General features: G+C 49.9%; 1 protein-coding gene across 1 annotated transcript; it reads right to left on the reverse strand.

Annotated features, from left to right (window-relative positions):
* Positions 1 to 964: 964 nt before the first annotated feature.
* LOC144334221 (microtubule-actin cross-linking factor 1-like) lies at positions 965 to 23786 on the reverse strand. The gene is made up of 4 exons (XM_077962934.1): positions 23713 to 23786; positions 21538 to 21592; positions 20512 to 20783; positions 965 to 1648 (listed from the first exon to the last, which is right to left on the reverse strand). The coding sequence occupies exons 3-4, from the start codon at positions 20729 to 20731 to the stop codon at positions 1512 to 1514; spliced, it is 357 nt and encodes a 118-aa protein (XP_077819060.1). The 5' UTR covers positions 20732 to 20783; positions 21538 to 21592; positions 23713 to 23786; the 3' UTR covers positions 965 to 1511.
* Positions 23787 to 23846: the final 60 nt, after the last annotated feature.

Below are 23846 nucleotides of genomic sequence, written 5' to 3' on the forward strand. Positions count from 1 at the left end.
CGGCGGCGGGCGGCGGCAGCGGCTCCTCCTGTCAGGAGCGCCAGGCCCGGCCCGTTCCCCGCCCCCTCTCCCCGCCGCCTCCGGGGCCCGGCGAGTCCTCGGCCCCAGGCTGCGGCCGGCTGGGCCCGGGCTGCCCACACGGGTCCCTCAGGGGCTGCCGACCCCCGCCCGGCCCGGACTGGGGCCCGAGCCGAGGGGCGCGAGAGGCCGGCCCACGCGGGAGTCCGGCTGGGTAAGAGGCCCGCGCGTCAGAATGAAAGGCTAGGCCGGCCGAACGGCAGGGAGACCCGGGCCGGCTCCACAGAGCGGGCGGGAGCCCCAGTCAACGCTGACTTACGCCGCCGGGAGCGGGACAAAGGAGGGAGCCCCCTGGCTGGATAGAAACCCAGCGGGGCCTGTGCGGCTGCTGGAGAAGGACCTGGAGAAGCTGAAGGGAAAGTAGAGGGCAAAAGACCACAATGCCTCAGATCCCAGGGCTAGACGCGGTCAGAACCAGGACAAGGGCAAGATCCAGACAGGGCTGCAGTGTGGGCCCGGAGGACACTGAGCCCACAAAGAATCCCGGGAACAAAGGGTTTTCCAGAAACAGAAGAAGCTGAACGAGAAGTGACGGGGCAGATCCAGCACCATGAAGTAAACCAGGCCAAGGAGCCAGAACCTGAGAAATGACAACCCAGGGAGGCACGAAAACAGGATTCTGACTGCACCATGGGGTGAATAAGAGGAGAGACTGGGAGACATAAATCTGTGGGGGATAGACCCTCCAGGATTATTAAACTGTGACAGCCATCTGAACAGAGAGACAGAGATCAAAAGGGAGAAATGTGGGAACCTGAGACGGAACCAGGACTGTTAGGGAACAAAGAAAGGGCTCTGGAGCATAGCTGGTCAGGGAAGAAAAGGGGAAGCCAATTATTCTTTGTCATCAGGGGAAAGGAAAGAGTAAAGAAAGGAAACTGGAAAATATGGGTAGGGATTTATTGGGGCCCATTTTGAGGACAGAGCTCCCAACATCATTTGATTCAACATTCAGTTGTGTATCATTCAATCCCAATATTCATGGAGTGCGCCAGAGCCATGAGCAGTGAATGAAGAACTCTGGTCAATGTAGGTGACACGTTGTGCCCTCCACCCCCATTCAGCCTTTATCCTCCCCTGTTAACTTGATTTCTCAGGAGGTCTGGAGAGGTGGTTGTGGGTAAGAAGTTACACTGGCTGATCTCACAATAAGGGCAAATTAGCAAGTAAAAAAAGAATTCATGCAACACTGAGCAGCCAAAATTGGGACTTAGGCTTCCATTCCAGTTCCCATTCTCAAGAGTTTGAAGGAGAAACTTCTTAACCCCAGGCTAGGGAAGGTGTCTTTGTACCTCGTGAGTAGTGCCAAGTATTTTGGTCAATGCTCAGCACATTCATAACAAGAAAAAAAAAAAAAAAGACGCTTTTCGCTAATAGGTGCACGCTGGTTGTTTCCACACCACACCCTGATCAGAAATCAGGTGAGCAAGTCATTAATCATATCTTTTCCCATCAAGTGTTGCTGGCCTGCCCAAGTTGTGGGCATGAAGATCATGCAGGGAAGGGCCTGAAAGAGGACAGGGAGGATCCTTAGACAAATGCTCATTTCCTTCCAGTTTAATCCTCCGTGCTAAAAACAAACAAACAAAAAGAACTAGTTATCAGTTTGGTGTCAGCTGCTAATGAGCTCAGTTTACAAAAAGAAGGAGAATAAGTTTGAAGTATATATGTTTTTCAGTAAAAGGCTTTTAGTGGAAAAAGCAGGATGAGTTGCTGGTTGATGGCACAAGCACATTTTTCGTAAACAGCAGAGAATATAGAAATGCTAACTCTGGGGATCTTGACTGTGTCAGTGCTGAGTCATCTGCATTTCCCATATTATTTTATGCCAGCAGGGCTAAGAAGGCCCAGACAGAAATCACGCATACAAACACCTCCACACAGACATCTCGCCCCCACACAGACATCTGCCTCCTTATGTCCATTACAGTACATAGAAAAGTCCCTCCATTCCCTCCTGGGGCTGCTACATGCGCCACTTTGTGAGCAGGTTCTTCAAGATGTGTCACTGATGCTTGCCAAAGGTGAAGAAAGAACAGGGGCAAAAAGGGGAAGAGTCTGCCGTGAGAATCAGAGAAGACCTGGGGGGGTTGCGGGGAGAAGGCAAGGGGTTGAGATTCCTTTTAAGAAACACAGAAATCAAAGAAGAAACTTCTGCTTTGGGTTGTGGCTAGAGGGCTTCTCTAAGACTCAAATTGCTTTCTTGACAAAATTTGCATTTAAATGCTCCCAGGAGATTTTGAAATAATGCATTCTTCTAATGAATGGAAAGCGGGGAAGTCCACATGTTTGGCTGATGTTCCTGTTTTATACAGAGAAAATTTTACAAGGCTAGAGGAACAAAGCCGGCTGACAGGGGGGATGGGAAGAAGGAAGTCTACGAAGGGGAGGTTTTTCGCTTCTTTCAAGCAACAGTCTAAATTTATAGCCAGACCACACAGTCGCAAAAGCTCTGAGCCTTTCTCCTTTTGGTCTTTGATTTTCTTTTGCTCCTGATGGGTGAGACTGCTGCTGCATTTCTAAGAAGGCTGCAATGGGGGAAGCAGAAGGATGTACTCAGAAGGGCATCTAGTGGAGGAGAAGAGTAATGCAAGGAAATTAAAGCCCTTTATCCTTGGTGTTCTCCCAATTAAAGCCTCATCAAATGCCCCTATCCTTAAAGCCCTGCCACTTTCTATTGCTTTCAGCACCTCAAATGTGTTATGTCGCCTCAGGGCCATCCAACCGGCTTTCCTCCCAGATTATAATCCTTCATCACTCTACTTTGGCCTGGCTCACTCCTACCCATGCTTCTGCTGAAATTCCCCAGGGGGAAGCCTTCCTTGACCCCCCCTCCTCCAATTAATAGGTCCTCCTCTACCCTTTGGTAATACTCATCACACTTGAAGTTATGGTACAGTGTCTTTCATCCTTACTAAATCGTAAGCTCCCTGAGGGCTGGGACTGTTTGTCGTCTAATTCACCACAGGATCCTTACCACCTAGCAAATGATCTGGCACTGGCACATATAGGGCACTCATTAACTATTTCTTTTTCTTTTTTTGAGACAGCGTCTTGCTCTGTCACCCAGGCTGGAGTGCAGTAGCGCGATCTCGGCTCACTGCAACCTCCACCTCGCGGGTTCACACCATTCTCCTGCCTCAGCCTCCCAAGTAGCTGGGACTACAGGTGCCCGCCAACACGCCCGGCTAATTTTTGGTATTTTTTGTAGAGACGGGGTTTCACTGTGTTAGCCAGGATGGTCTCGATCTCCTGACCTCGTGAACTGCCCACCTCAGCCTCCCAAAGTGCTGGGATTACAGGCATGATCCACCGCACCCAGACAACTATTTCTTTAATGCTGTGCATGGTGGCTCACACCTGTAATCCCAACACTTTGGGAGGCCGAGGCCGGAGGACTGCTTGAGCCCAGGAGTTTAGGACCAGCCTGGGCAACATGGCAAAGTTTGATCTCTAAAACATACATACACACACACACATTTGTTTATTTATTTATTTTTGAGATGGAGTCTCGCTCTGTCACCCAGGCTGGAGTGCAATGGCACAATCTCGGTTCACTGCAACTTCCACCTCCCGGGTTCAAGCAATTCTCCTGCCTCAGTCTCTCCAGTAGCTGGGATTACAGGTGCCCACCACCACGCCTGGCTAATTTTTGTATTTTTAGTGGAGATGGGGTTTCACCTTGTTGGCCAGGCTAGTCTCGAACTTATAACCTCAGGTAATCCGCCCACCTCAGCCTCCCAAAGTGCTGGGATTACAGGTGTGAGCTACCACACCCGGTCAACTATTTCTTTAATGCTATGCATGGTGGCTCACACCTGTAATCCCAACACTTTGGGAGGCCAAGGCAAGAGGATCACTTGAGCTCAGGAGTTCAAGACCAGCCTGGGTAACATGGCAAAATTCAGTCTCTAAAAATATACATATACATACACACACACACACACACACACACGCGCGCGCGCGCGCACACGTATTTGTATATTTAATTTTTTTTTTTTTCTTTTGAGACGGAGTCTCACTCTGTCACCCAGGCTGGAGTGCAATGGTACGATCTCGGCTCACTGTAACCTCCACCTCCCGAGTTCAAGCGATTCTCCTGCCTCAGTCTCTCGAGTAGCGGGGATTATAGGCACCCGCCACCACGCCTGGGTAATTTTTGTATTTTTAGTAGAGATGGGGTTTCGCCTTGTTGGCCAGGCTAGTCTCGAACTCCTGACCTCAGGTAATCTGCCCGCCTCAGCCTCCCAAAGTTCTGGGATTACAGGCATGAGCCACCGCACCCGGCCTAAATTTTTGATTAAATGTATGAATGAGTGAACCAGATGATCCTAAAATACTTGGCTGTCTGTGACTACTGACTAGCTGGAAGGCTAGAGTATTTAAGGAGAGAGTATGTTTGTCTCACAGCATCTCTTATTCTAAGCCTGGAATTCCAAGTCTTCCATATTTAGACATCTATCTTCCTTTTCAGGCTGATCTGCTATGACACCCTTGTGTATACCTCATTTCCCTATAATCAAACTCTGAGGCTTTGCCTAGAATGTCCCATCCCCCAACTCCACCTACTGAAATTTACCTTGAAAGTTCACCCCAAATGACATGAATTTTTTTTTCTATTTATTTATTTAGAGGCAGCGTCTTACTCTATCACCCAGGCTGGAGTGCGGTGGCACAATCTCGGCTCACTGACACCTCTGCCTCTTAGGCTCAAGCAATCCTCCTGCCTCAGCGCCCCCACCAACTAACCCACCAGCAACTAGGACTACAGGCAGGTGCCAACACCCCAGCTAATTTTTGTACTGTTTGTGGAGACAGGATTTCACCATGCTATCCAGGCTGGTCTCGAACTCTTGGGCTCAAGTAGTCAGCCTGCCTCAACCTCCCAAAGTGCTGGGATTACAGGTGTGAGCCTCTGTACCCGGCTTTTAAAAAAAAAATTTTATAGAGACAGGGTCTCACTGTGTTGGTCTTGAACTCCAGGTACATGTACTGTGGATGTTTGTATCACTGCCTCCTTAACCTCCTACTTCATAGGTTCTTGACAGCAAAGACATCTACTTCATCTTTCTTCATCACTGGGCCTAACACAATACTTTGCACATAGTACATGTTCAATAAATATTTGCTGAAGGAATGGATGCCTCACTGAACTCATATGGGGGTCGGGGGAGGGAGCCAGATCTGATTCAAGACAGTTGAGAATCCAGCTCAATGTCCACTCACTGGTCAAGGGCTGAGGGCACTTCATGTGTAGGGAGAAAAGAGGGAAGTACAAAATTATTTCTCTTTCTGCTAGTGCTCCTTCCTCAACCTCTAGAAAGTTTATTCCCAGCTCTTCTTTGCCTTTGGTTCATGCTGTATTATTTTATGTGTTAACTGATGCTTTATAAAGAAATTCTTAGGCCAGGCGTGGTGGCTCATGCCTGTAATCCCAGCACTTTGGGAGGCCAGGGCGGGCAGATCACCTGAGGTCAGGAGTTCGACGCCAGCCTGACCAATATGGTGAAACCCCATCTCTACTAAAAATACAAAAAATTAGCTGGGCGTGGTGGCGGGCACCTGTAATCCCAGCTACTTGGGAGGCTGAGGCAGGAGAACCACTTGAACCCGGGAGGCAGAGGTTGCAGTGAGCCGAGATCATGCCATTGCACTCCAGCCTGGGCAACAAGAGCAAAACTCCATCTAAAAAAAAAAAAGAAAGAAAGAAAGAAAGAAAGAAAGAAAGAAAGAAAGAAAGAAAGAAAGAAGAAAAGAAAAGAAAAGAAAAGAAGTTCTTTGCTAGTAGTGATTGAGTGATTGTGTGTGTGCACACACATGCACATATTCTTTCCATTCCTCCTTGCAAGGGTAGCTGTCTGCTGTGCCTTTTATATTCCCCAATAGTAGCTGATGCCAGGCACCGAAGGGGCAGCCCCAAACATTATCCTTTGACCAGCTCTTGGAAGAAAATTACCTAGTTCTAGTCTCCGAAGTGAAGCTTGAGCACCAGCCAAAGCTCCCTTTCTGCCCAGCTCCTTGAAATCCTTTCTAAGCTTTGCCTCAAGTTCCCAAATCCGCTCTGGGGTAAGAAGCCTTTGCCTGCTCTCATGCTGCCCTCTTCTGTTCAGAAAGTGCAACATCTCAATTTAAGAGGCCTGGAGGGTGCCAGCCACCCAGGAAGACAAGATCCCTGCCACCAGCAGCTCATCACTATAGCAACCCTCAAAATGGTTACTCAGCCATCTGGGTTACCATAGCAACCGGCCAAGTCGCTCCACCTCAGCCTCTCCCTAGGCCTCTCCCATGGCTTGTCAGAGTCAATTCCAAAGAATCTCCCATGCTTCCTGGGGGAAATGAGCAGAGGCTGGACCCCTGACAGGCAGCTATCCCAAAGGGGCGTGGAAGGCCTCACCGCACCGGCTTCCCGAGGCACAGTGGCGATAATGGGTGTTAAGGCATTCTGTGAACCTTGAAGTGCTACACAGATGTTAGCTGTTATTAAACTACTGTTCCTTGTAATGGGAGAGGCAGTGGGTTGCCCTAGGCAGAGCTAGCACCATTCCAAGCATGGCCCCTTACTGGCTGGGAGACTTTGAGCAAGTTACCGAACTCTCTGGGTTTCTGCTTCCTCTGCTATAGCACATCTGCCTCCTAAAGTTGTTTTGAGGAGCAGGTCAAATACAGCACATAAGATGCTGAGCACCAAGGCTGTCATTCGGAACCTAACAATAGCAGTTATAAAAGATATTGGCCCCTCTGCTGTCTCCCAGCTTCTTTGTCAGTAAAACTGTTTTTATCTTCACTCTTGAAGGAATCGGGCTAATGTGAGCCCTGCTGAACCACACCCAATCTCCCTTCCTGCTCTGAGGCAGGACAGGGTCTTAACCTGTGGGGGTCCTCTGAGGGAGTCTATACTCTTTGGGGAATTGGGAGGTTCCCCAAACTGTGAGGTGTGGCTTTTGTTTTATCTATGAAACTTCCCTTCACTTGAAACCACAGCTCTCCATCCAACACCACCTCAGGGTAGAAACCTCTAAAGAGGCACTAACAGGCAGCCTGGAAAGAGCACAAATCACTGAGGCCGGGAGAGGCCCTCAAGAGTGGTGGCCACTGCTCTCAGTTGAGATCAGAGTCACGCGAAGCAGTTCACCAGCATCAGGGCAGTCCTGGGGCACAGGCCCCTATGACAAAAACGAAACTCATTCCCTTGATGAATTTTTTTTTTTTTTTTTTTTTTTTGAGACAGAGTTTCGCTTTGTCACCCAGGCTGGAGTGCAGTGGCATGAACATGGCTCACTGCTGCCTCAACCTCCTGGGCTCAAGTGATCCTCTAGCCTCAGTCCCCCAGATAGCTTGTACTACAGGTGCACACCACCGCTCTCAGCTAATTTTTGTATTTTTGTATTTTTTGTAGAGATGGGGTTTCGCCATGTAATCCAGGCTGATGTTGAATCCCTGAGCTCAAGTGATCCACCCACCTTGGCCTCCTAAAGTTCTGAGGTTAGAGGCATGAGCCACTGTGCCATCCTCCTGTGATGATGTTAAGGACCTCAGTCCTATTGCAACTCAACTTCAGTCTGTCAAGATTGAATCCTTGAAACTCATTTTTGGGATATTTTGTTTAATTATACTGGCAGAACAGAACCAGATAGACTCTAGCCTACTTCTGTGTGTTATGGGAGTAAAGCCTGAACCTCAAGCTGGAAGGACCAGAGGATCAGCCAAGCAACGCTAGGAGGGACACACTGCCCCTGGAGCCTGAACATCTGGGTGTTAGAATCCCTCATGAAGGCCGGGTGCAGTGGCTCATGCCTGTAATCCCAGCACTTTGGGAGGCCGAGGCGGGTGGATCACAAGGTCAGGAGATTGAGACCATCCTGGCTAACTCGGTGAAACCCCGTCTCTACTAAAAATACAAAAAATTAGCCGGGCGTGGTGGCGTTTGCCTGTGGTCCCAGCTACTCGGGAGGCTGAGGCAGGAGAATGACATGAACCCAGGAGGCAGAGCTTGCAGTGAGCCGAGATTGCACCACTGCACTCCAGTCTGGGCAACAGAGCGAGACTCCGTCTCAAAAAAAAAAAAAAAAAAAAAAGAATCCCTCATGAAGAGGCTGGGCACGGTGGTTCATTCCTGTAATCCTAGCACTGTGGGAGGCTGAGACAGGCAGATCATCTGAGGTCAGGAGTTCAAGACCAGCCTGGCCAACATGGTGAAACCCCGTATCTACTACAAATACAAAAATTAGTTGGGAGTGGTGGCGGGTACCTGTAATCCCAGCTACTCGGGAGGCTGAGGCAGGAGAATTACTTGAACTTGGGAGGCAGAGGTTGCAGTGAGCCAAGATCACACCACTGCACTTCAACCTAAGTGACAGAGCAAGAGTCCATCTCGAAAAAAAAAAAAGAATCCCTCATGAAGACTCCGGGCAGTAGGTCAGGTGGCAGTGGTTCCAGTCCTCAGACATGGATTCTGAAGCAGATAAACTGGTATATTTACTACTAGAGGAAAGGTAGTATAATATAACGGTTAAAAAGTGAGGGAAGTGAAGGAGTTTGAAGTTGCAGTGAGCTATAATTGTGCCACTGCACTGCAGCCTGGGCAACAGAGCAAGACTCTGTCTCAAAAACAAAAACTGAGGAAGGTAAATGTGATTACTGGAACTTTCTGATTTTTTTTTTTTTTTTTTTTTTTTTTTTGAGACAGAGTCTTGCTCTGTCACCCAGGCTGGAGTGCAGTGGCACAATCTCGACTCAATGCAACCTCTGCCTCCCAGTTCAAGTGATTCTCCTGCCCCAGCCTCCCGAGTAGCTGGGATTACAGGCATGAGTCACCACACCCAGCTACTGGAAACTTCTTATACGTAACTGGGGAGGGAGAAGTGGGGTTGCAATATATGGATTTTTTGTCCACAGTTCCTGGCTCATAACTTCTATAGCCTTTGTCATAGTTTTCTGCTATAATGTTGAGGCACTGTAGACCTCACAAGCAAAGCAAGTCTTAGAAAACAATCTTTCTGACCTTCTGCCCTCCTTTCATCTGTTTCTTTTTCCTCCCAAAGCAGGACTCAATTTTCCCTGCAATTTTTTTTTTCTTTTTTAGACAGGGTCTCACTGTGTCACTCAGGCTGGATGATGGTCACGGGTCACTGCAGCCTCAATTTCCCTGGCTCAAACGATCCTCCCACCTCAGCCTCCTGAGTGGCTGGGACCACAGGTATGTGCCACTACACCTGGCTTATTTTTTGATTCTCTGTAGAGACAAGGTCTTACTATGTTGCTTATGCTGGAGTGTAGTGGTACAATCATAGCTCACTGCAGCAGTGACCGCCTGGGCTCAAGGGATCCTCCCATCTCAGCCTCCCGATTAGCTGGGACTATAGGCATGCACCACCACACCTGATTAATTTGTGTGTGTGTGTGGAGATGGTGGTCTCACTATGTTGCCCAGGCTGGTCTTGAACTTTTGGCATCAAGTGATCCTCCTTCCTCGGCCTCCCAAAGTGCTGGGATTATATGTGTGAGCCACAACTCTCAGGCTTCCCCGACAATTTTTATTTTTTGAGACAGAGTCTCGCTCTGTTGCCAGACTGGAGTGCAGTGGTGTGATCTCAGCTCACTGCAACCTCCTTCTCCTGGGTTCAAGTGATTCTCCTGCCTCAGCCTCCTGAATAGCTGGGACTACAGGTGCACACCACCAAGCCCAGCTAATTTTTTGGTATTTTTGGTAGAGACAAGATTTCACCATGTTGGCCAGGTTGGTCTCGATCTCTCGACCTCGTGATCCACCCACCTCAGCCTCCCAAAGTGCTGGGATTACAGTCATGATCCACGGCGCCCGGCTGCCTTCCCCCACATTTCTGACTGTAATCATGAGGCCCCTATTTCAGGAGTCTTGCCCCATATCCTGGGGGAAGGAATGCTGCACAGAAAATCCAAGAAGAATCTGAACAGCCAGGCTTTGCTGGGTTTCCACACTGTTAGTGTTAGACCATACCCTTTTTGCCCAATCACATTTCTACATGGTTGTCAACCATGCCTACCCAAGGAAGTCTCCATGAAAGGCCTAAGATTCAGGGAGCTTCCAGGATAAGTGAACGTGTGAAGATTCATGAAGGGTGGCATACAAGGGAGGGCATGGAAGCTCCACATTCCTTCTTCCATACCTTGCCCTCGCCCTCTGCATCTCTTCACCTGTATCCTCTGTATGTTTTCTGGTTTCTGTTTTGTTTGTTTTGAGATCCAGTCTCACTCTGTAGCCCAGGCTAGAGTACAGTGCACAATCTCAGCTCACTGCAGCCTCGACCTCCCAGTCTCAAGCAATCCTCCCACCTCAGCATCCTGAGTAGTTGGTACTACAGGTGCATACCACCATGCCTGGCTAATTTCTTTCTTTCCTTCTCTCTCTCTCTTTTTTTTTTTTTTTTTTTTTGAGACAAAATTTCACTCTTCTTACCCAGGCTGAAGTGCAATGGCGCAATCTCAGTTCGCCACAACCTCCACCTCCTGGGTTCAAGCGATTCTCCTGCCTGGCTAACTTCGTTTTATTTTCTGTATAGACAGGGTCTCACTGTATTACCCAGGCTGGTCTCGAACTCCTGGCTTCAAGCGATCCTCCCACCTTGGCCTCTCAAAATGCTGGGATTACAGGTATGAGTCACTGCACCCAGCCAGCACCCCATTTATAGCCAGTCAGTCAGAAGCACAGGTAAAAACAATTTGGGTCTTGTGATTGGCATTAGAAGTGGAGTGGGGTGGGCTAGGCACAGTGGCTCATCACCTTGGCCTCTCAAAATGCTGGGATTACAGATACGAGTCACTGAACCCAGCCAGCACCCCATTTATAGCCAGTCAGTCAGAAGCACAGGTAAAAACAATTTGGGTCTTGTGATTGGCATTAGAAGTGGAGTGGGGTGGGCTAGGCACAGTGGCTCATGCCTGTAATCCCAGCACTTTGGGAGGCCGAGGCAGGTGGATCACCTGAGGTCAGGAGTTTGAGACCAGCCTGGCCAACATGGTGAAATCCCGCCTCCACTACAAATACAAAAATTAGCTGGGCGTGGTGGCACACACCTGTAATCCCAGCTACTCAGGAGGCTGAGACAGGAGAACCAGGAGGCAGAGGTTGCAGTGAGCCAAGATCACACCACTGCACTCCAGCCTGGGCAAAAGAGTAAGACTCTGTCTCAAAAAAAAAAAAAAGAAAAGAAAGAATCCCTCAGCCGGGTGCAGTGGCTCACACCTGTAATCCCAGCACTTTGGGCGGCCAAGGTGGGCGGATCACAAGGTCAAGAGATTAAGACCATCCTGGCCAACAAGGTGAAACCCCATCTCTACTAAATATACAAAAATTAGCCAGGCGTGGTGGCGCATGCCTGTAGTCCCAGCTACTCAGGACGCTGAGGCAGAAGAATCACTTGAACCCGGGAGGCAGAGGTTGCAATGAGCTGAGATCGCGCCACTGCACTCCAGCTTGGTGACAGAGCGAGACTCCATCTCAAAAAAAAAAAAAAAAAAAAAATTAGCCAGGCATGGTGGCACGCACATGTAATTCCAGCTACTTGGAAGGCTGAGGCAGGAGAATCGCTTGAACCCAGGAGGCAGAGGTTGCAGTGAGCAGAGATTGCGCCATTGCACTCCAGCCTGGGCAACAAGAGCAAGACACCATCTCCCCCTGCAAAAAAAAAGTAGTGAAGTGGGGGAATGTCTTGGGGACTGAACCCTCAAACTGTGAACTCTGATGCTATTTCCTGGTAGACAGTGTCATAATTAAACTGGGGACACCCTGCTGGTGTCCACTGCAGAACTATTGTTTAACTTGCTGGTGGGGAGAAATCCTCACATATATTGGGGTCACAGAAGTCTTCTGTGTTGATTGTTGAGTAAGAGAATAGAAAAACAGGAACTAGTCGGGCGCGGTGGCTCACACCTCAGCACTTTGGGAGGCCCAGGTGGGCGGATCACGAGGTCAGGAGTGCAAGACCAGCCTGGCCAAGATGGTGAAACCCCGTCTCTACTAAAAAATACAAAATAATTAGCCGGGCATGGTGTCACGTGCCTGTAATCCCAGTTACTCAGGGAGCTGAGGCAAAGAATCGCTTGAACCCGGGAGGCGGAGGTTACAGTGAGCTGAGATGGTGCCATAGCACTCCAGCCTGGGCAACAGAGTGAGACTCCGTCTCAAAAAAAAGAAAAGAAAGAAAAAGAAACAACAGGAACTGTGTTTTTTCCACTGACAGGAGTGTATGAATGAAATAAAATTGGCCATGAATTGATCATTCTTGTTTCTGGTTGATGGGAGTACTATTCTCACTACTTTAGCATATTTGAAATATCCTGAAAAGTGCCAGGGCTTTGGAGTTAGGCAGACCCGAAACTCAGCACTTGAATAACTCCAAAGAGCATATGTTGAGGGCCAGGGGGCGCCATGCACATTAAGTAATGCTGAATCCCAGCTCCATTATTTGGTCAATGTATAACCTCAGAAAAGTTCCTTAACATGTCTGTTAAGAATAGCAACTACTTCTCAGGGTTCTATGAGGATTAAATGATGTATGTAAAATGCCTGGCACACATCTAGGACTCTACCAGCTTTAATAATAGCTGGCTTTACCAGCTATTATTTACCGGAGGATTCCAGCTGGCACCAGCTCTCAGGCGCTCCTAAACTGAGTCCAGAGACTCCCCAAACCACCCTCTAGATTCTTTAGTTCCTAATTCTCACCAGCTCTTCTCTCTTCATTTTCCTTCTTCCCTTTCTACTAAAGCCAAAGAAAGGAGAGCAAGAATAGATGCAAACCACCGGGAAGTGCCCTGTCTCTTCAGGTTGTCCTGGCTAATTCGTATTTCTTTTCCCAGCTCCAGAAGAAATGCTATCATTGCTCTAAGCCAGGGAGGGGCAGGAGTAGAAGTCCCTTCCCTTTCAGAACTTCCTCAGAACTCTTTGGACTTGCACCGTAGCTCAGCTCATGCCGCATTCTAACTGTCTTCATAGGCAGGAGCTGGGCTCTGAAGTGCAGTCTGAGCCTAGAACAAAGTAGCCCTAGGGATATTTGTTAAATAAGCAAGTGTGTAATCAGTGAATAAGCAAGGGGATAAATCAGCACATTCATGAATCTATGAACAAATGTATGAGTGAATTAATGATACTAATGAAAAGAGCTAATATGTATCAAGGGCAGCCAGGTACAGTGGCTATAATCCGAGCACTTTGGGAGGCCAAGCCGGGCAGATCATCAAGACCATCCCAGCCAACATGGTGAAACCCATCTCTACTAAAAATACAAAAATTATCTGGGCGTGGTGGCGCGCACCTGTAGTCCCAGCTACTCCAGAGGCTAAGGCAGGAGAATCGCTTGAACTTGGGAGGTGGAGGCTTCAGTGAGCCAAGATCGCGCCACTGCACTCCAGTCTGGTGACAGAGCGAGACTCTGTCTCAAAAAAAAGTATTAAGGGCTGACTATATAGCAGGAACTAGGCCAAGCATCCTACTCCCAGCTACCTCATTTAATCTACTGTGCAAGTCTCTGAGGTAGTGGTCTTGTTCCCCCATTTTAACAGTATCAGAAACTGAGGCTCAATTAGGTTACTAACATCCCAGGGTCACCCAATTAGTAAGTGAGCAATGGAAACTAGGACTCCAGCTGACTCCCAAAGCCAGTCCTTTGCATGAATGAATGGAAGAGTAAGCACATGAGGAAAGGTGTGAATAAGCCAGGGAGGGCATCCCTGGAGACACCCACTGAGGCCCGAGGCAGAATCCTCCCCTGACCACAAGGCAAAAGCCTGGTATCTTCTGGGGTAGGGGTGGGGCACAGCTTAGGACAGAAGCTTCAGCCCATAATCATCACCCTTCAAGTTATAGGGACTTCAGACCTTCCCTGTAGCAGCATCCCAGATCCAGGCAGAGAATCCAGCAAGGAGCACCCATCCTGCTCCTACAGGAAAGCCAAGACAGAAGAAGAGGCTGGCAGGCTTCTAACTGACAGGTGGCAACAGGCAGTGGCAGGGCCAAATCATGGCAGGCCCTAGCCACAGCAACCAGAAAGAGGAGGCCAGCCAGCATCCATATAACATTTTAGTGATGATGGATCTGTTCACAGACCTTTCCTCAAGGGCAGTACTGCTGAAGTAAAGAACAAGTGCAGTCCTAGATCTTGCTGCAGTGTCAGCTACTCTGGTGGCATCTAACCCCTGAGCCCATGAGACTGAGAAATGATGGACTTCCACGGTCCCCAAAGTAACCAGTCCTTCCTCTGCATTCCTACCTTCAGCGTAGGCTTCTCCCATAACAAACAGAAAGGCATGAGCCAAACTGCCATTCCATACCTTTCTCTATGTCACCTAGGAAGTCACTAGAAAAGCATGATGGCGTTAAGACGACATTACACCTTGCAATCCAGAAACCACCTTCCCACACCATCTGGGGTCCCACAGGGGCCCTGCACCTCAGAGAAAGGACAGATTGGCTGTCTTTTCTGCTGCCTGCACAGAATTCTGCCCACGTGGTCATGTTCCAGCCCACAGCTAATGTGACCCAGATTTACTTTCAAAGAGCTGGAGCTGAGCTGGTGGTGTGTAGCTACAATTCATTCTGCCCCACTTTCAGGGCACTCTCCTCTGCTCATCTCTCCTGCTACTGAAACCAAGCTCCAGGACAGGGCCACAGAGACTCTGAGGACACCGCCAGGAAGAAGAGAAGCTGGGAAGGAGGAGGAGCCTTCTTGGATACAAAACTCGAAGAGCCTCAGGGCAAGGAAGGTTGCCAGCTCAGGAGTAAGGATTCCCAATTAGATTGTCTTTAGGGTTCCATTTCCCATCCCTGCATTCCCTTCTTCCCACTCACAGCTTGGCCAAAATAAGCCACTTCCATCTGCTCCCTGACAAAGGCCTAAAGAACAAAGGAAGGGGACAGAAATAAGAGGCTTGGGCCCCTTCTTTGCTGGCCTGGGAAACTGCTGGCCTCCTGAGTCTCCACTGCCTCATCTGGCTGCCAGGGAGGTTACAAGGAATGACACTGCTAAGTGCAGTAACAGGCCATGTGAACCTGTGTTTTTCCAGCACATTCTGATTCTCATTCATCTCCCTTTTACACCCTTCATCACCATCTCCCTTTTACAGATATGGAAACTGAGGATTCAAGAAGCAAGGTCATTTGCCTAAGTCTTGTGACTCCAGATTCAGTTGTCTCCACAGTGCCTGGCACGTGGCAGGAGCTTACTCCATTTTTTTATTGAATGAATGAATGAGCACAGACGTGCCTGTGAGATGTCTTCTCAGAGCTCCCAACCTGGAGGAGAGACACATGGGCCCAGAGGAGTAAGCTCCAGCTTTTGACCAAGTAGTGCTCTCATGACTCTCTGTCCCGGGGCAAACAGGGTAAGATGGGACTCTTGACTACAGAGAGCTCCAGAGCTGGTGAGGGAAATGAACCTGGGAACAATGAACGTGAATATAAAGCCAACTGAAACAAGGGCTGTGCAGAGAAACAATTGCCATCTGACTAGAAGGCCACAATGGAGCAGATGTTGGGAATGATCATTTCAGCAGCATTTGCTGATACTCCCAGGAATGAATCCCATAGATGATTTCTACTGGCACATAGCTTAATCCCTTTTTTAGTTGAATGAATGAATAAATGAACAACCAGAGAGGGGTCCAGTCCTTAGTTCTGAGTCACTGCGCTCCCCTTTTTCACAACATATACGGGGATATAATTATTTTTTCCCTTCTAACTACTCAAAAAAAAAAAAAAAAAATAGCGACAGGGTCTCCTAGGCTGGTCTTGAACTCCTTAGCTCTAGCAATTCTCCTGCCTCGGCCTCCCAAAATGCTGGGATTACAGGTGTGAGCCACTACACCCGGCCTTTTTCCCTTCTATCCTCTCCACTAGACTGAGTTCCATGCAGAAGGGACCACATCTTCAGTCATCTTTGAATATCAATGCCAAGGACAGGGAGGGTCCTGATTATGTGATGTTAGACGAATGAATACCTCACTGATGAGTAGTTGGTGGAATCTTCCTGCACCCTACCGTGCCCTAGCCCAAACATGAGCCCTTCTTCAAGATATGTTACTGCCATCTGCAGGAAACTTGTAATAATAAATGTACACGTCTGCAATGACAACAAATGTGATGTGAATCACACCCCCAAGGTTGTGCAGTGTACAGCCATGTGACACCCTGTCTTGTACCCTGTTCTCAACATACTCCTCACAGGTCCCAAGGGATACATCATTTCTTCCTCTCTTTGTTTCTACCCTTTGGGGTTGTACTCCTTGCTAGACTAAGCTCCCTAGCGCCCCACTTCCTTGTTGCTCCCCACCATTAAGTAAGAATATTTCTACTGCTCTTCACTAGACAGAAAGCCAGAGGGGAAGAGGCAAATTTTCCAAGATCTTTGTCTCTCCCCTTTCCTGTTTCTATAGACCAGGATCCTGAGGCCTTTCCCGGAAGTGACCAAGTCTCTCAGATGAGTGTGGAGATTTAGACTGTCAACTACAGAAGATTCAGACTGGCCTGGTTGCCAGGTATTGCCCAAGGAAATAGAAATAACAATGTACAGGGACGTGTGCAGTGGCTCACGCCTGTAATCCCAGCACTTTGGGAGGCCGAGGCAAGCGGATCACCTGAGGTCGGGAGTTCAAGACCAGCCTGACCAACATGGTGAAACCCCATCTCTACTAAAAATACGAAAATTAGCTGGGCATGGTGGTGCACGCCTGTAATCCCTGCTACTTGGGAGGCTGAGGCAGGAGAATTGCTTGAACCGGAAGATGAAGGTTGCGGTGAGTTGAGATCACGCCACTGCGCTCAGCCTGGGTGGCAGAGTGAGACTCTGTCTCAATAAAAAGAAATAGCAATGTACTTGGAGTTAGAAGATCTGTGTTTACCAGTCCTGTGTAACTACAGGCAAGTCCCTTAAACCTTCTGAGCCTCGGATGCTAACATATGTCCTGCCTAACAGAGTTATTTTGAAATCTCTGTGTAAACCATAAAGCTGATAAACAGAAACAAGACACTTTCATTAGTGACTCTTGTTACATTTGAATGTGGCTGGGCTTAGGGAGTGGAGAATATGGCTGGCAAAGAAGAAGGAGAAACAAATGGAGGGAAAGGATGAGAATAGGAAGATGGGCAGAAGAACAAGGTTCAGCACCCTAAAACCTGTTTGAAATCAGCAGGTTTCTCAGCCCCAACATCCCTCTCTATTCTGACATGTGTGACCACCAGGCTTGCCCCAACGGGCCTCTCAAGCAAGGGCGAGGCCCTAAGACCAGCTCAGGACACGGAGTGGGCCAGGGAAAGGGAAGCTCTCTATTTGGTAAGAGTGATTCAGACACCCCCACTTGGCTTCATAAGCAAGATCCAGGGGGAGGAGAAAATTGCACAGGCCACAGCTGGCTTCCAGTGTAAGACTGATTTCATTTCCTCCCACAATTAAAGTTCTGCTTCAGAGAGCTTCAGAGCATCCGGGGTCTCCCAGACATGCCCCTCCTGCACCTCCTGTGAAGGAGTTCCTGCAGAGCTAAGGCTGCCTTTTTTTCCATTACTCTGGTGGAGCCCCCACAGCATTCTAAAATCACATGAAGATTTCAGCAAGACCCTAAAGTCGCAGTCCCGCCTCGTCTCTGCTGCTTCTCTCCTCTCCTGCTAAAGAAACACGCCCAACTGCAGTGCACAAGTTATTTTTAACCGTGGCAGTCTCCCCATTTTCAGCCTCACTGGCCCAGCCCCCTCCTCAAAAGAGGCATTCAGCAGTGTCAGGATGCAAAGGAGATCAGCATCTCTGCCAGAAACACAGCACAGCGCAGCACCTGCCGTCCCTTTGCTCAGTTGACCCAGCAGGTCCTTAGGAGCCTTGCCTGTGTAAAATTAAGCCTCCTTGAGTCCACTCCACTTCTATTCTAGACTCCAAATCTGAAGCAGCAGGCAAATCATCCCGTGGGCCTCCTCAGAGAAGACTGGAAGTGGAAATCATCACAAAGCAATCTAAGTATGCATGAGTGATGAGTGATAGAGGCAGAGGGTATAAAGAAGGAAGAATGAGACAGCCCACTCTGTCTTCAGGAGAAAGAGGTTTACGAGTCTTCAGGGCCCTGAGTTATGGCCCTTCAAGACTGGGGACAAGTAAAGCCCTTCCTGCACCCTAGGGACAGCTCTAAAATTCTGTTACTGGCTGATGCTGCAGGCCCAAAGGTTTTGAGAAGGACTTCCTCCAAGGACTCCTCGTTGCCCACTAGAAAGAGCTCAAACTCTCCTTCCTGCCTTCTAGACCCCACTGCTGTCTCCTCACTTGGAGCTCACTCCCTCTAAAGTCCTTTCCTGATTACCTGAGCCCACATAAGCCTTTCTCTAACTTTCTGTTACAGCTCAGTGCCTGTTTCTGGATCACAATCTGTCACATCACATAATATCCTCAAAACACTCATTCAGCATTCATTCAGTCGTTCAATAGCGGTCGATCTCTAGCATGCACAAGGCCCTGTGCAGCCCTCAGGGACTCAAAACATAAGACACGTCCCAAATTGCTCACTGTTCTAAGGGAGTGATGGGCACCCTGTGGGTTAACTGCTACATTGAACAAGGGAACATGGAGGAGAGAAAAGTATGACTGCTAGAGCGGAGGAGGAAGCTTTGGATACCACTGGGGGCATTAAGGACAGAGGAGGCGGCACTTAAAAGAGGAGGAGGGTTTACCAGCATCTTGCAGAGAAGAAAATTAAAGCGTGGTGGTTTCATCCTGCAAGATGCATCCCTTTGGGGGGCAAGTTACAGTGTACTGTGGCAGGGAAATTGGGGGTAGAGGTGGTGGCAGGTGAAGCTGAAGAGGTAAGTAATTTTGATTGGTCTTTATGCTGAAGCCTTTATTCTGCAGGAAATTAGGAGCCAAAGGTGGTTTTTAAGCAGCTGAGTAATCGAATTAGGTTTGTATTTTATTTTATTTTATTTTATTTATTTTTTTTTTTTTGAGACGGAGTCTCGCTCTGTCGCCCAGGCTGGAGTGCAGTGGCGCGATCTCGGCTCACTGCAAGCTCCGCCTCCCGGGTTCACGCCATTCTCCTGCCTCAGCCTCCCGAGTAGCTGGGACTACAGGCGCCCACAACCGCGCCCGGCTAATTTTTTGTATTTTTTTAGTAGAGACGGGGTTTCACCGTGGTCTCGATCTCCTGACCTTGTGATCCGCCCGCCTCGGCCTCCCAAAGTTATTTTATTTTTTATTGTATTTTTAATGAAGTGTTGTACGGGCAAAACTTCATTTCATAAAATAGAATATGTGTTATTGAGGTTTGCATTTTAGAAAAAAAATACTCTATTAGTCATGTGGAGGATAGTGGCAAGACTAAGAGAGGAAGAGCTATTAAACGCTCATTGGAAGGTCCAGGTGAGAGATGACACAGTGGAGGGGGTGGCTGTATTATTTGAGGGACACAAAGAAGGTAGCAGTATAGGCCTTGGTGATGGCTTGAAAGCGGGTGATGTCACTGAATTAGCTGCAGGCACTGCTCTATCTTCCTATCTGTACTGTAGCACCAACACCCTGCTGAGATGCTGAGCACACTTCGGGGAGGCAGCTGTGGATGCCTTCAGTGGAAGCATCTCCTTTATTGAGCCAAAAACTGTGCTAAGGGCTTTCCACACAGTATCTCATCTCACCTTCAAGGCATCCCTGCACAGTGGGCATTCTTAAAGAAAGTGACACTGAGATAGAATAAGGGACTTGCCCAGAGTCACACAGTTGGTCAGTGGCAGGGCCACAATCCAGCACCCTACCCTCTCTGATTCCAAAGCTTACACTCATAACTACTGCACTGCACTGCTGCTTGGCAAACAGCTGGGCACATCCCACCACAGGAGGTAGCCCCAGCCTTCACACTGTGTTAAAGGTCAGCATGTACACCACTTTTGGAAGGCAATACAAGTAAAACTGTGGTCTCCAAGGATTTCATTATAAGGAAATAACAAAAGTCAAATCATTCTTAACCATGTTCTCAGCAGCATCTTCTAATATAGCCAAAAAGTGAAAAAAGAGTAGGATTTAGAAAATCATGAAATAGTAGACAGCTTTTAGAAATGGTAACTATAAAGTCTAAAGTGCAATATGGAAAATCTTTTTAATATAAGAGTAACTAAAAAGAGTCAGCTGCAGAATGGTACCTAAGCCATGAAGGCAACTGCATAGAAAATATAACTGAATGGAGACAAAGACAGGGAAGAAGGTGCAGAAATGAAAACAGGTCTCATATGAGCACAGGGGTGGCAGATTTTCCTCTTTAGAGTTTTTCGTTAATGTTATTTCAACATCTTTCCAAGAATAATAATAACAAATCAGATTATGGCTGCTTTGTCAGAAACCCTGGTGAGGACCCCTCAGCTCCCCACACAGCTGCTGCACCCTGGCCCATTCCTCCCTCACACCCACACCATCCAGCCTGCTGGGGGACCTCTCTTACCAGCGACTCTAACCACAGCACGCTCTGCAGGGTCCAGCACCGAATCCTGGCTTTTCCGCTTTTTCTGCTCATGCAGTGGCAGGTTCCAGGGCAAGGTGTCCCCTGGGGGACAGGGAGACAGGCTCCCTGACCGCTCGCTCCTGTAAGATCGCTCACTCCGACAAGACCGCTCACTCCGACATGACCGCTCACTGAGCGTCTCTTCATCTGAGGAAGACATGGCCCAGGTGGGGGCTGCCGCAGGAGGGCCTGGGAGCCCAGGGAGAAGTGATCTGAAGGAGAAAGGGTTGAATGTGAGCAGACAACAGACAATGATCCCATAAGGAACACTGGGACTTGGGAAGCAGAGGTTCTAGTCCTGCCTATCTGTACCTCAGTTTCTTCACCTGGAAAATGGGATGAAGATAATACATCCCAAAACTAATTCACGAGGTTTGGGGGATATTATATGTGATGATGTCTATAAATCTTAAAAACATCATGTAAAAGTTAGCTCCTATTCCTAGGAACTATTATTATTGCTATTTGGCACATTTGGAGGATTAAGCTCACAGATCGCATGACAGAACGCTGTGGGTTTAAATTCTACTCCATTTACTAGCTGTGTGAGCCTGGAGAAGCCATTTAATCTCTCTGAGCCTCAGCACCCTCATCTACAAAATGGGGATGACGATAGTTAGAACCTAGCCCTATCGGGTTGGGTTCTGCATGTAAAGTGCTTAATCCTGCATGTAAAGTGCTTAATAGTGCCTACTGCCCAGTAAGCACTCAATACACAGTACCTATTATTATATTCCTGTTCTACTTACCTCCCAGGAATGCTATAAGGATAAAGTGGGGCAACAGATGGGAAGTATTTTCAAAAAGCTAAAGCATGATCTCAATAGCAGGCATGAAGCAAACCATGGGCTAGAATAGGCGGAAATTCCCTGGTTTCTCCCACTCTGTTTCCAGCAGATATATTAGAAAATGTACTAGACTTGAAGTAAGACAGACCTGGGTATAAATTCTGGTTTGGCCACTTACAATTGCTGTGATCTTGGGCAAGTCACTTCACCTCTCTGAGACTCAGTTTCTTCATCTGCAAAATGGGGGTAATATTCCACCTCAGAGGATATTTAAAGAACATTGTCAAATGCAAATATAGCACTGGTTGATGCCATGCATGGCACCCAGCAGGCATTAGATTAAATGTTCATTTGCTTATTCCAAGGGCTGTTGTGGGAATAAGTGGCACAGCATGAGGATGGGGTGGGGGGATAGGACAGAAAGTCCATTTTTTCTGGTCAGTTTAGCTAGTGGAGAGGGTTGAGTGAAAATACAATTGCTCTAAGGCCAGCTGGGCTCCACCAGCCAGACTGGGCAGCCTTCCCTCAGCCAGGTCAAGCTCGCTTCCCAGAACCATCTGCTACACACAGCCCACCATGCCAAGGGCTCCATCAGAGCGCGAATGGTATGTGCCTTCAGCTACCAGCCTTCCTACAGGTCCCAAAGCCAACCCGGGTACCCAACTCTGACTTTGGCTGTAGGGTCCAGGGAGGGCAGGAGCTGTTGATTTTCCCTTATAGGGAATACCTGCACACAGAGCTATGTAGAGACAGCAAGGTAGCCTACATGGCTAGACACAATGGGTCTGTGACCACAGCTCCTCCGGGATTCTCGATTCTCAGCCTAGAGGTAGCAAGGGGCAGAGACAGCCTCCTGGGTCATTGGCAGATCCCCACCATAAGCACAGAATTCAAAGAGATAACAAAAGAAACATAAAAACGGTGTAGGAGGCCTGTAGGCAGCCTCGGGCAGCAGAGCCTCCCTGCCAGGGCACCCCTTGTGCCAGCAGCATGTGGGCCCTCTTCCCAAGGAACATCTAGAAGGGATCTAGCCACAGGAAGCAGAAAGGAAAGGACCCAGGGTCCTGGCACAGCTTTGCCCTTTATCCTAGCACTTACCCCTCCTCCCATTACCTTCTGGTGCCAGGGCAGGTGCTGAAGTGACAGCCTCAACCTCTGGGAAACTCAGGCCAAGCTTCCATCCCTACCCTTAGCCCGGGGGCAGAAAAAATGCCCCTCCTCTCAGACCACCTGCTTCATCCCAGAACCGCCCATTCCTCTCCAAGACACCCATTTCACTACAAAGGCCGGCTCTCCCAAGGCCTCCTCCCGGAGAAAGCGTCCCTTTTAGGCTCTACCCCGTCAATCTCCGGCCGCTCACAAACACTTGTTTGACCTCCGGGCTCCCGCCCGACCCTCGGTCACCTGGGTCATTCCATCAATCCCCGAGATTCACAGAAGCGCCCGCCCATGCCCCAGCCCACCCGCTAGGCCGCAGGCCGGTCGGCGACAGGCACCTCACCAGGTGCTCTCACCCGCTGCGACCCTCCCCACCTGGCCCCCACCCGCTTCCCCACGGTGGAGGAGGGGCGCGCCCGCGAGCCTGGAGCGACGCGGGTGGGTCCGCGTGCCCGCCAAGCGTGGCTGACAAAGAGCGGGGACGCGCGACCGAGGACCAACAGGGCGCTGGGGCCAGCGGCCGAGCCCTGGGGCCGGGAAGCGACCTTCCCCGCCCAGCCCTGCCGGCTCCCGAAGGTCCGGCGCCGGGCCCCGACAGGGCTCCGTGTCCCATTTTACCGGGGAACACGCCTCCCTTCCACCCTGGCAGCGCCTGCACAGGGGAAACCCCAGCTCCGCGTCTTCACCGCTCCCCGGCTCCGGCCGCGGGGGCTGCAGGTGCGAGGCCCGCACGGCCGCTGTGCCCGCGCCTGTCAAGCCGCCTGTCCACGGCCGCCGGCTGCCGGGGGCTGGGGCGCGGCCGCCTGGGGCGATCAATCACTGCACCCCGCGCACCGGGTAGGGCGCCTCCATCCAACCCTGCGCCCCATGCCTTACCCTGGGAGCCGAAGGAGGAAGAAAACGGACCCGCGGCGGCAGCGAGCTGGAGCTCAGTCGAGGGGAGCGTGGCGGAGCCGAGGGGAGCGGCTCCCACAATGGCCGAGCTCGCGCCGCCGAGCCCCCCGCCCCCCGCGCCCTAGCGGCAGCGGCTGAAGCAGAGCCGGCGCAGCCGCCCAACCCGCTCCCCCACTCCCAGCGCCGACGCCGCCCCCCGCCCCCCGATGCGCGCTCCCCCCGCCCTGCACCCCACCCCTGCGCTTCCGCTCGCCCCGCGCTCCCCTGCCTGTCCGTCGCCCCGCGCCCCCTCCGCACTGACCCCGCGTCCTCTTGCCGCCTCCAGGCGGCCCCTCCCCTCTGCAGCTCCTCCCCGGTGGCCTCCGGTGTCCCCCCCAGGCCAACCACACCCCCAAATTCCCCGCCCTCTGCTCCGCGACCTCTCCGCCCCGGCCC

The sequence above is a fragment of the Macaca mulatta genome, chromosome 1 (assembly GCF_049350105.2).
Source record: "Macaca mulatta isolate MMU2019108-1 chromosome 1, T2T-MMU8v2.0, whole genome shotgun sequence".
In the NCBI taxonomy this organism is placed as follows: Eukaryota; Metazoa; Chordata; class Mammalia; order Primates; family Cercopithecidae; genus Macaca; species Macaca mulatta.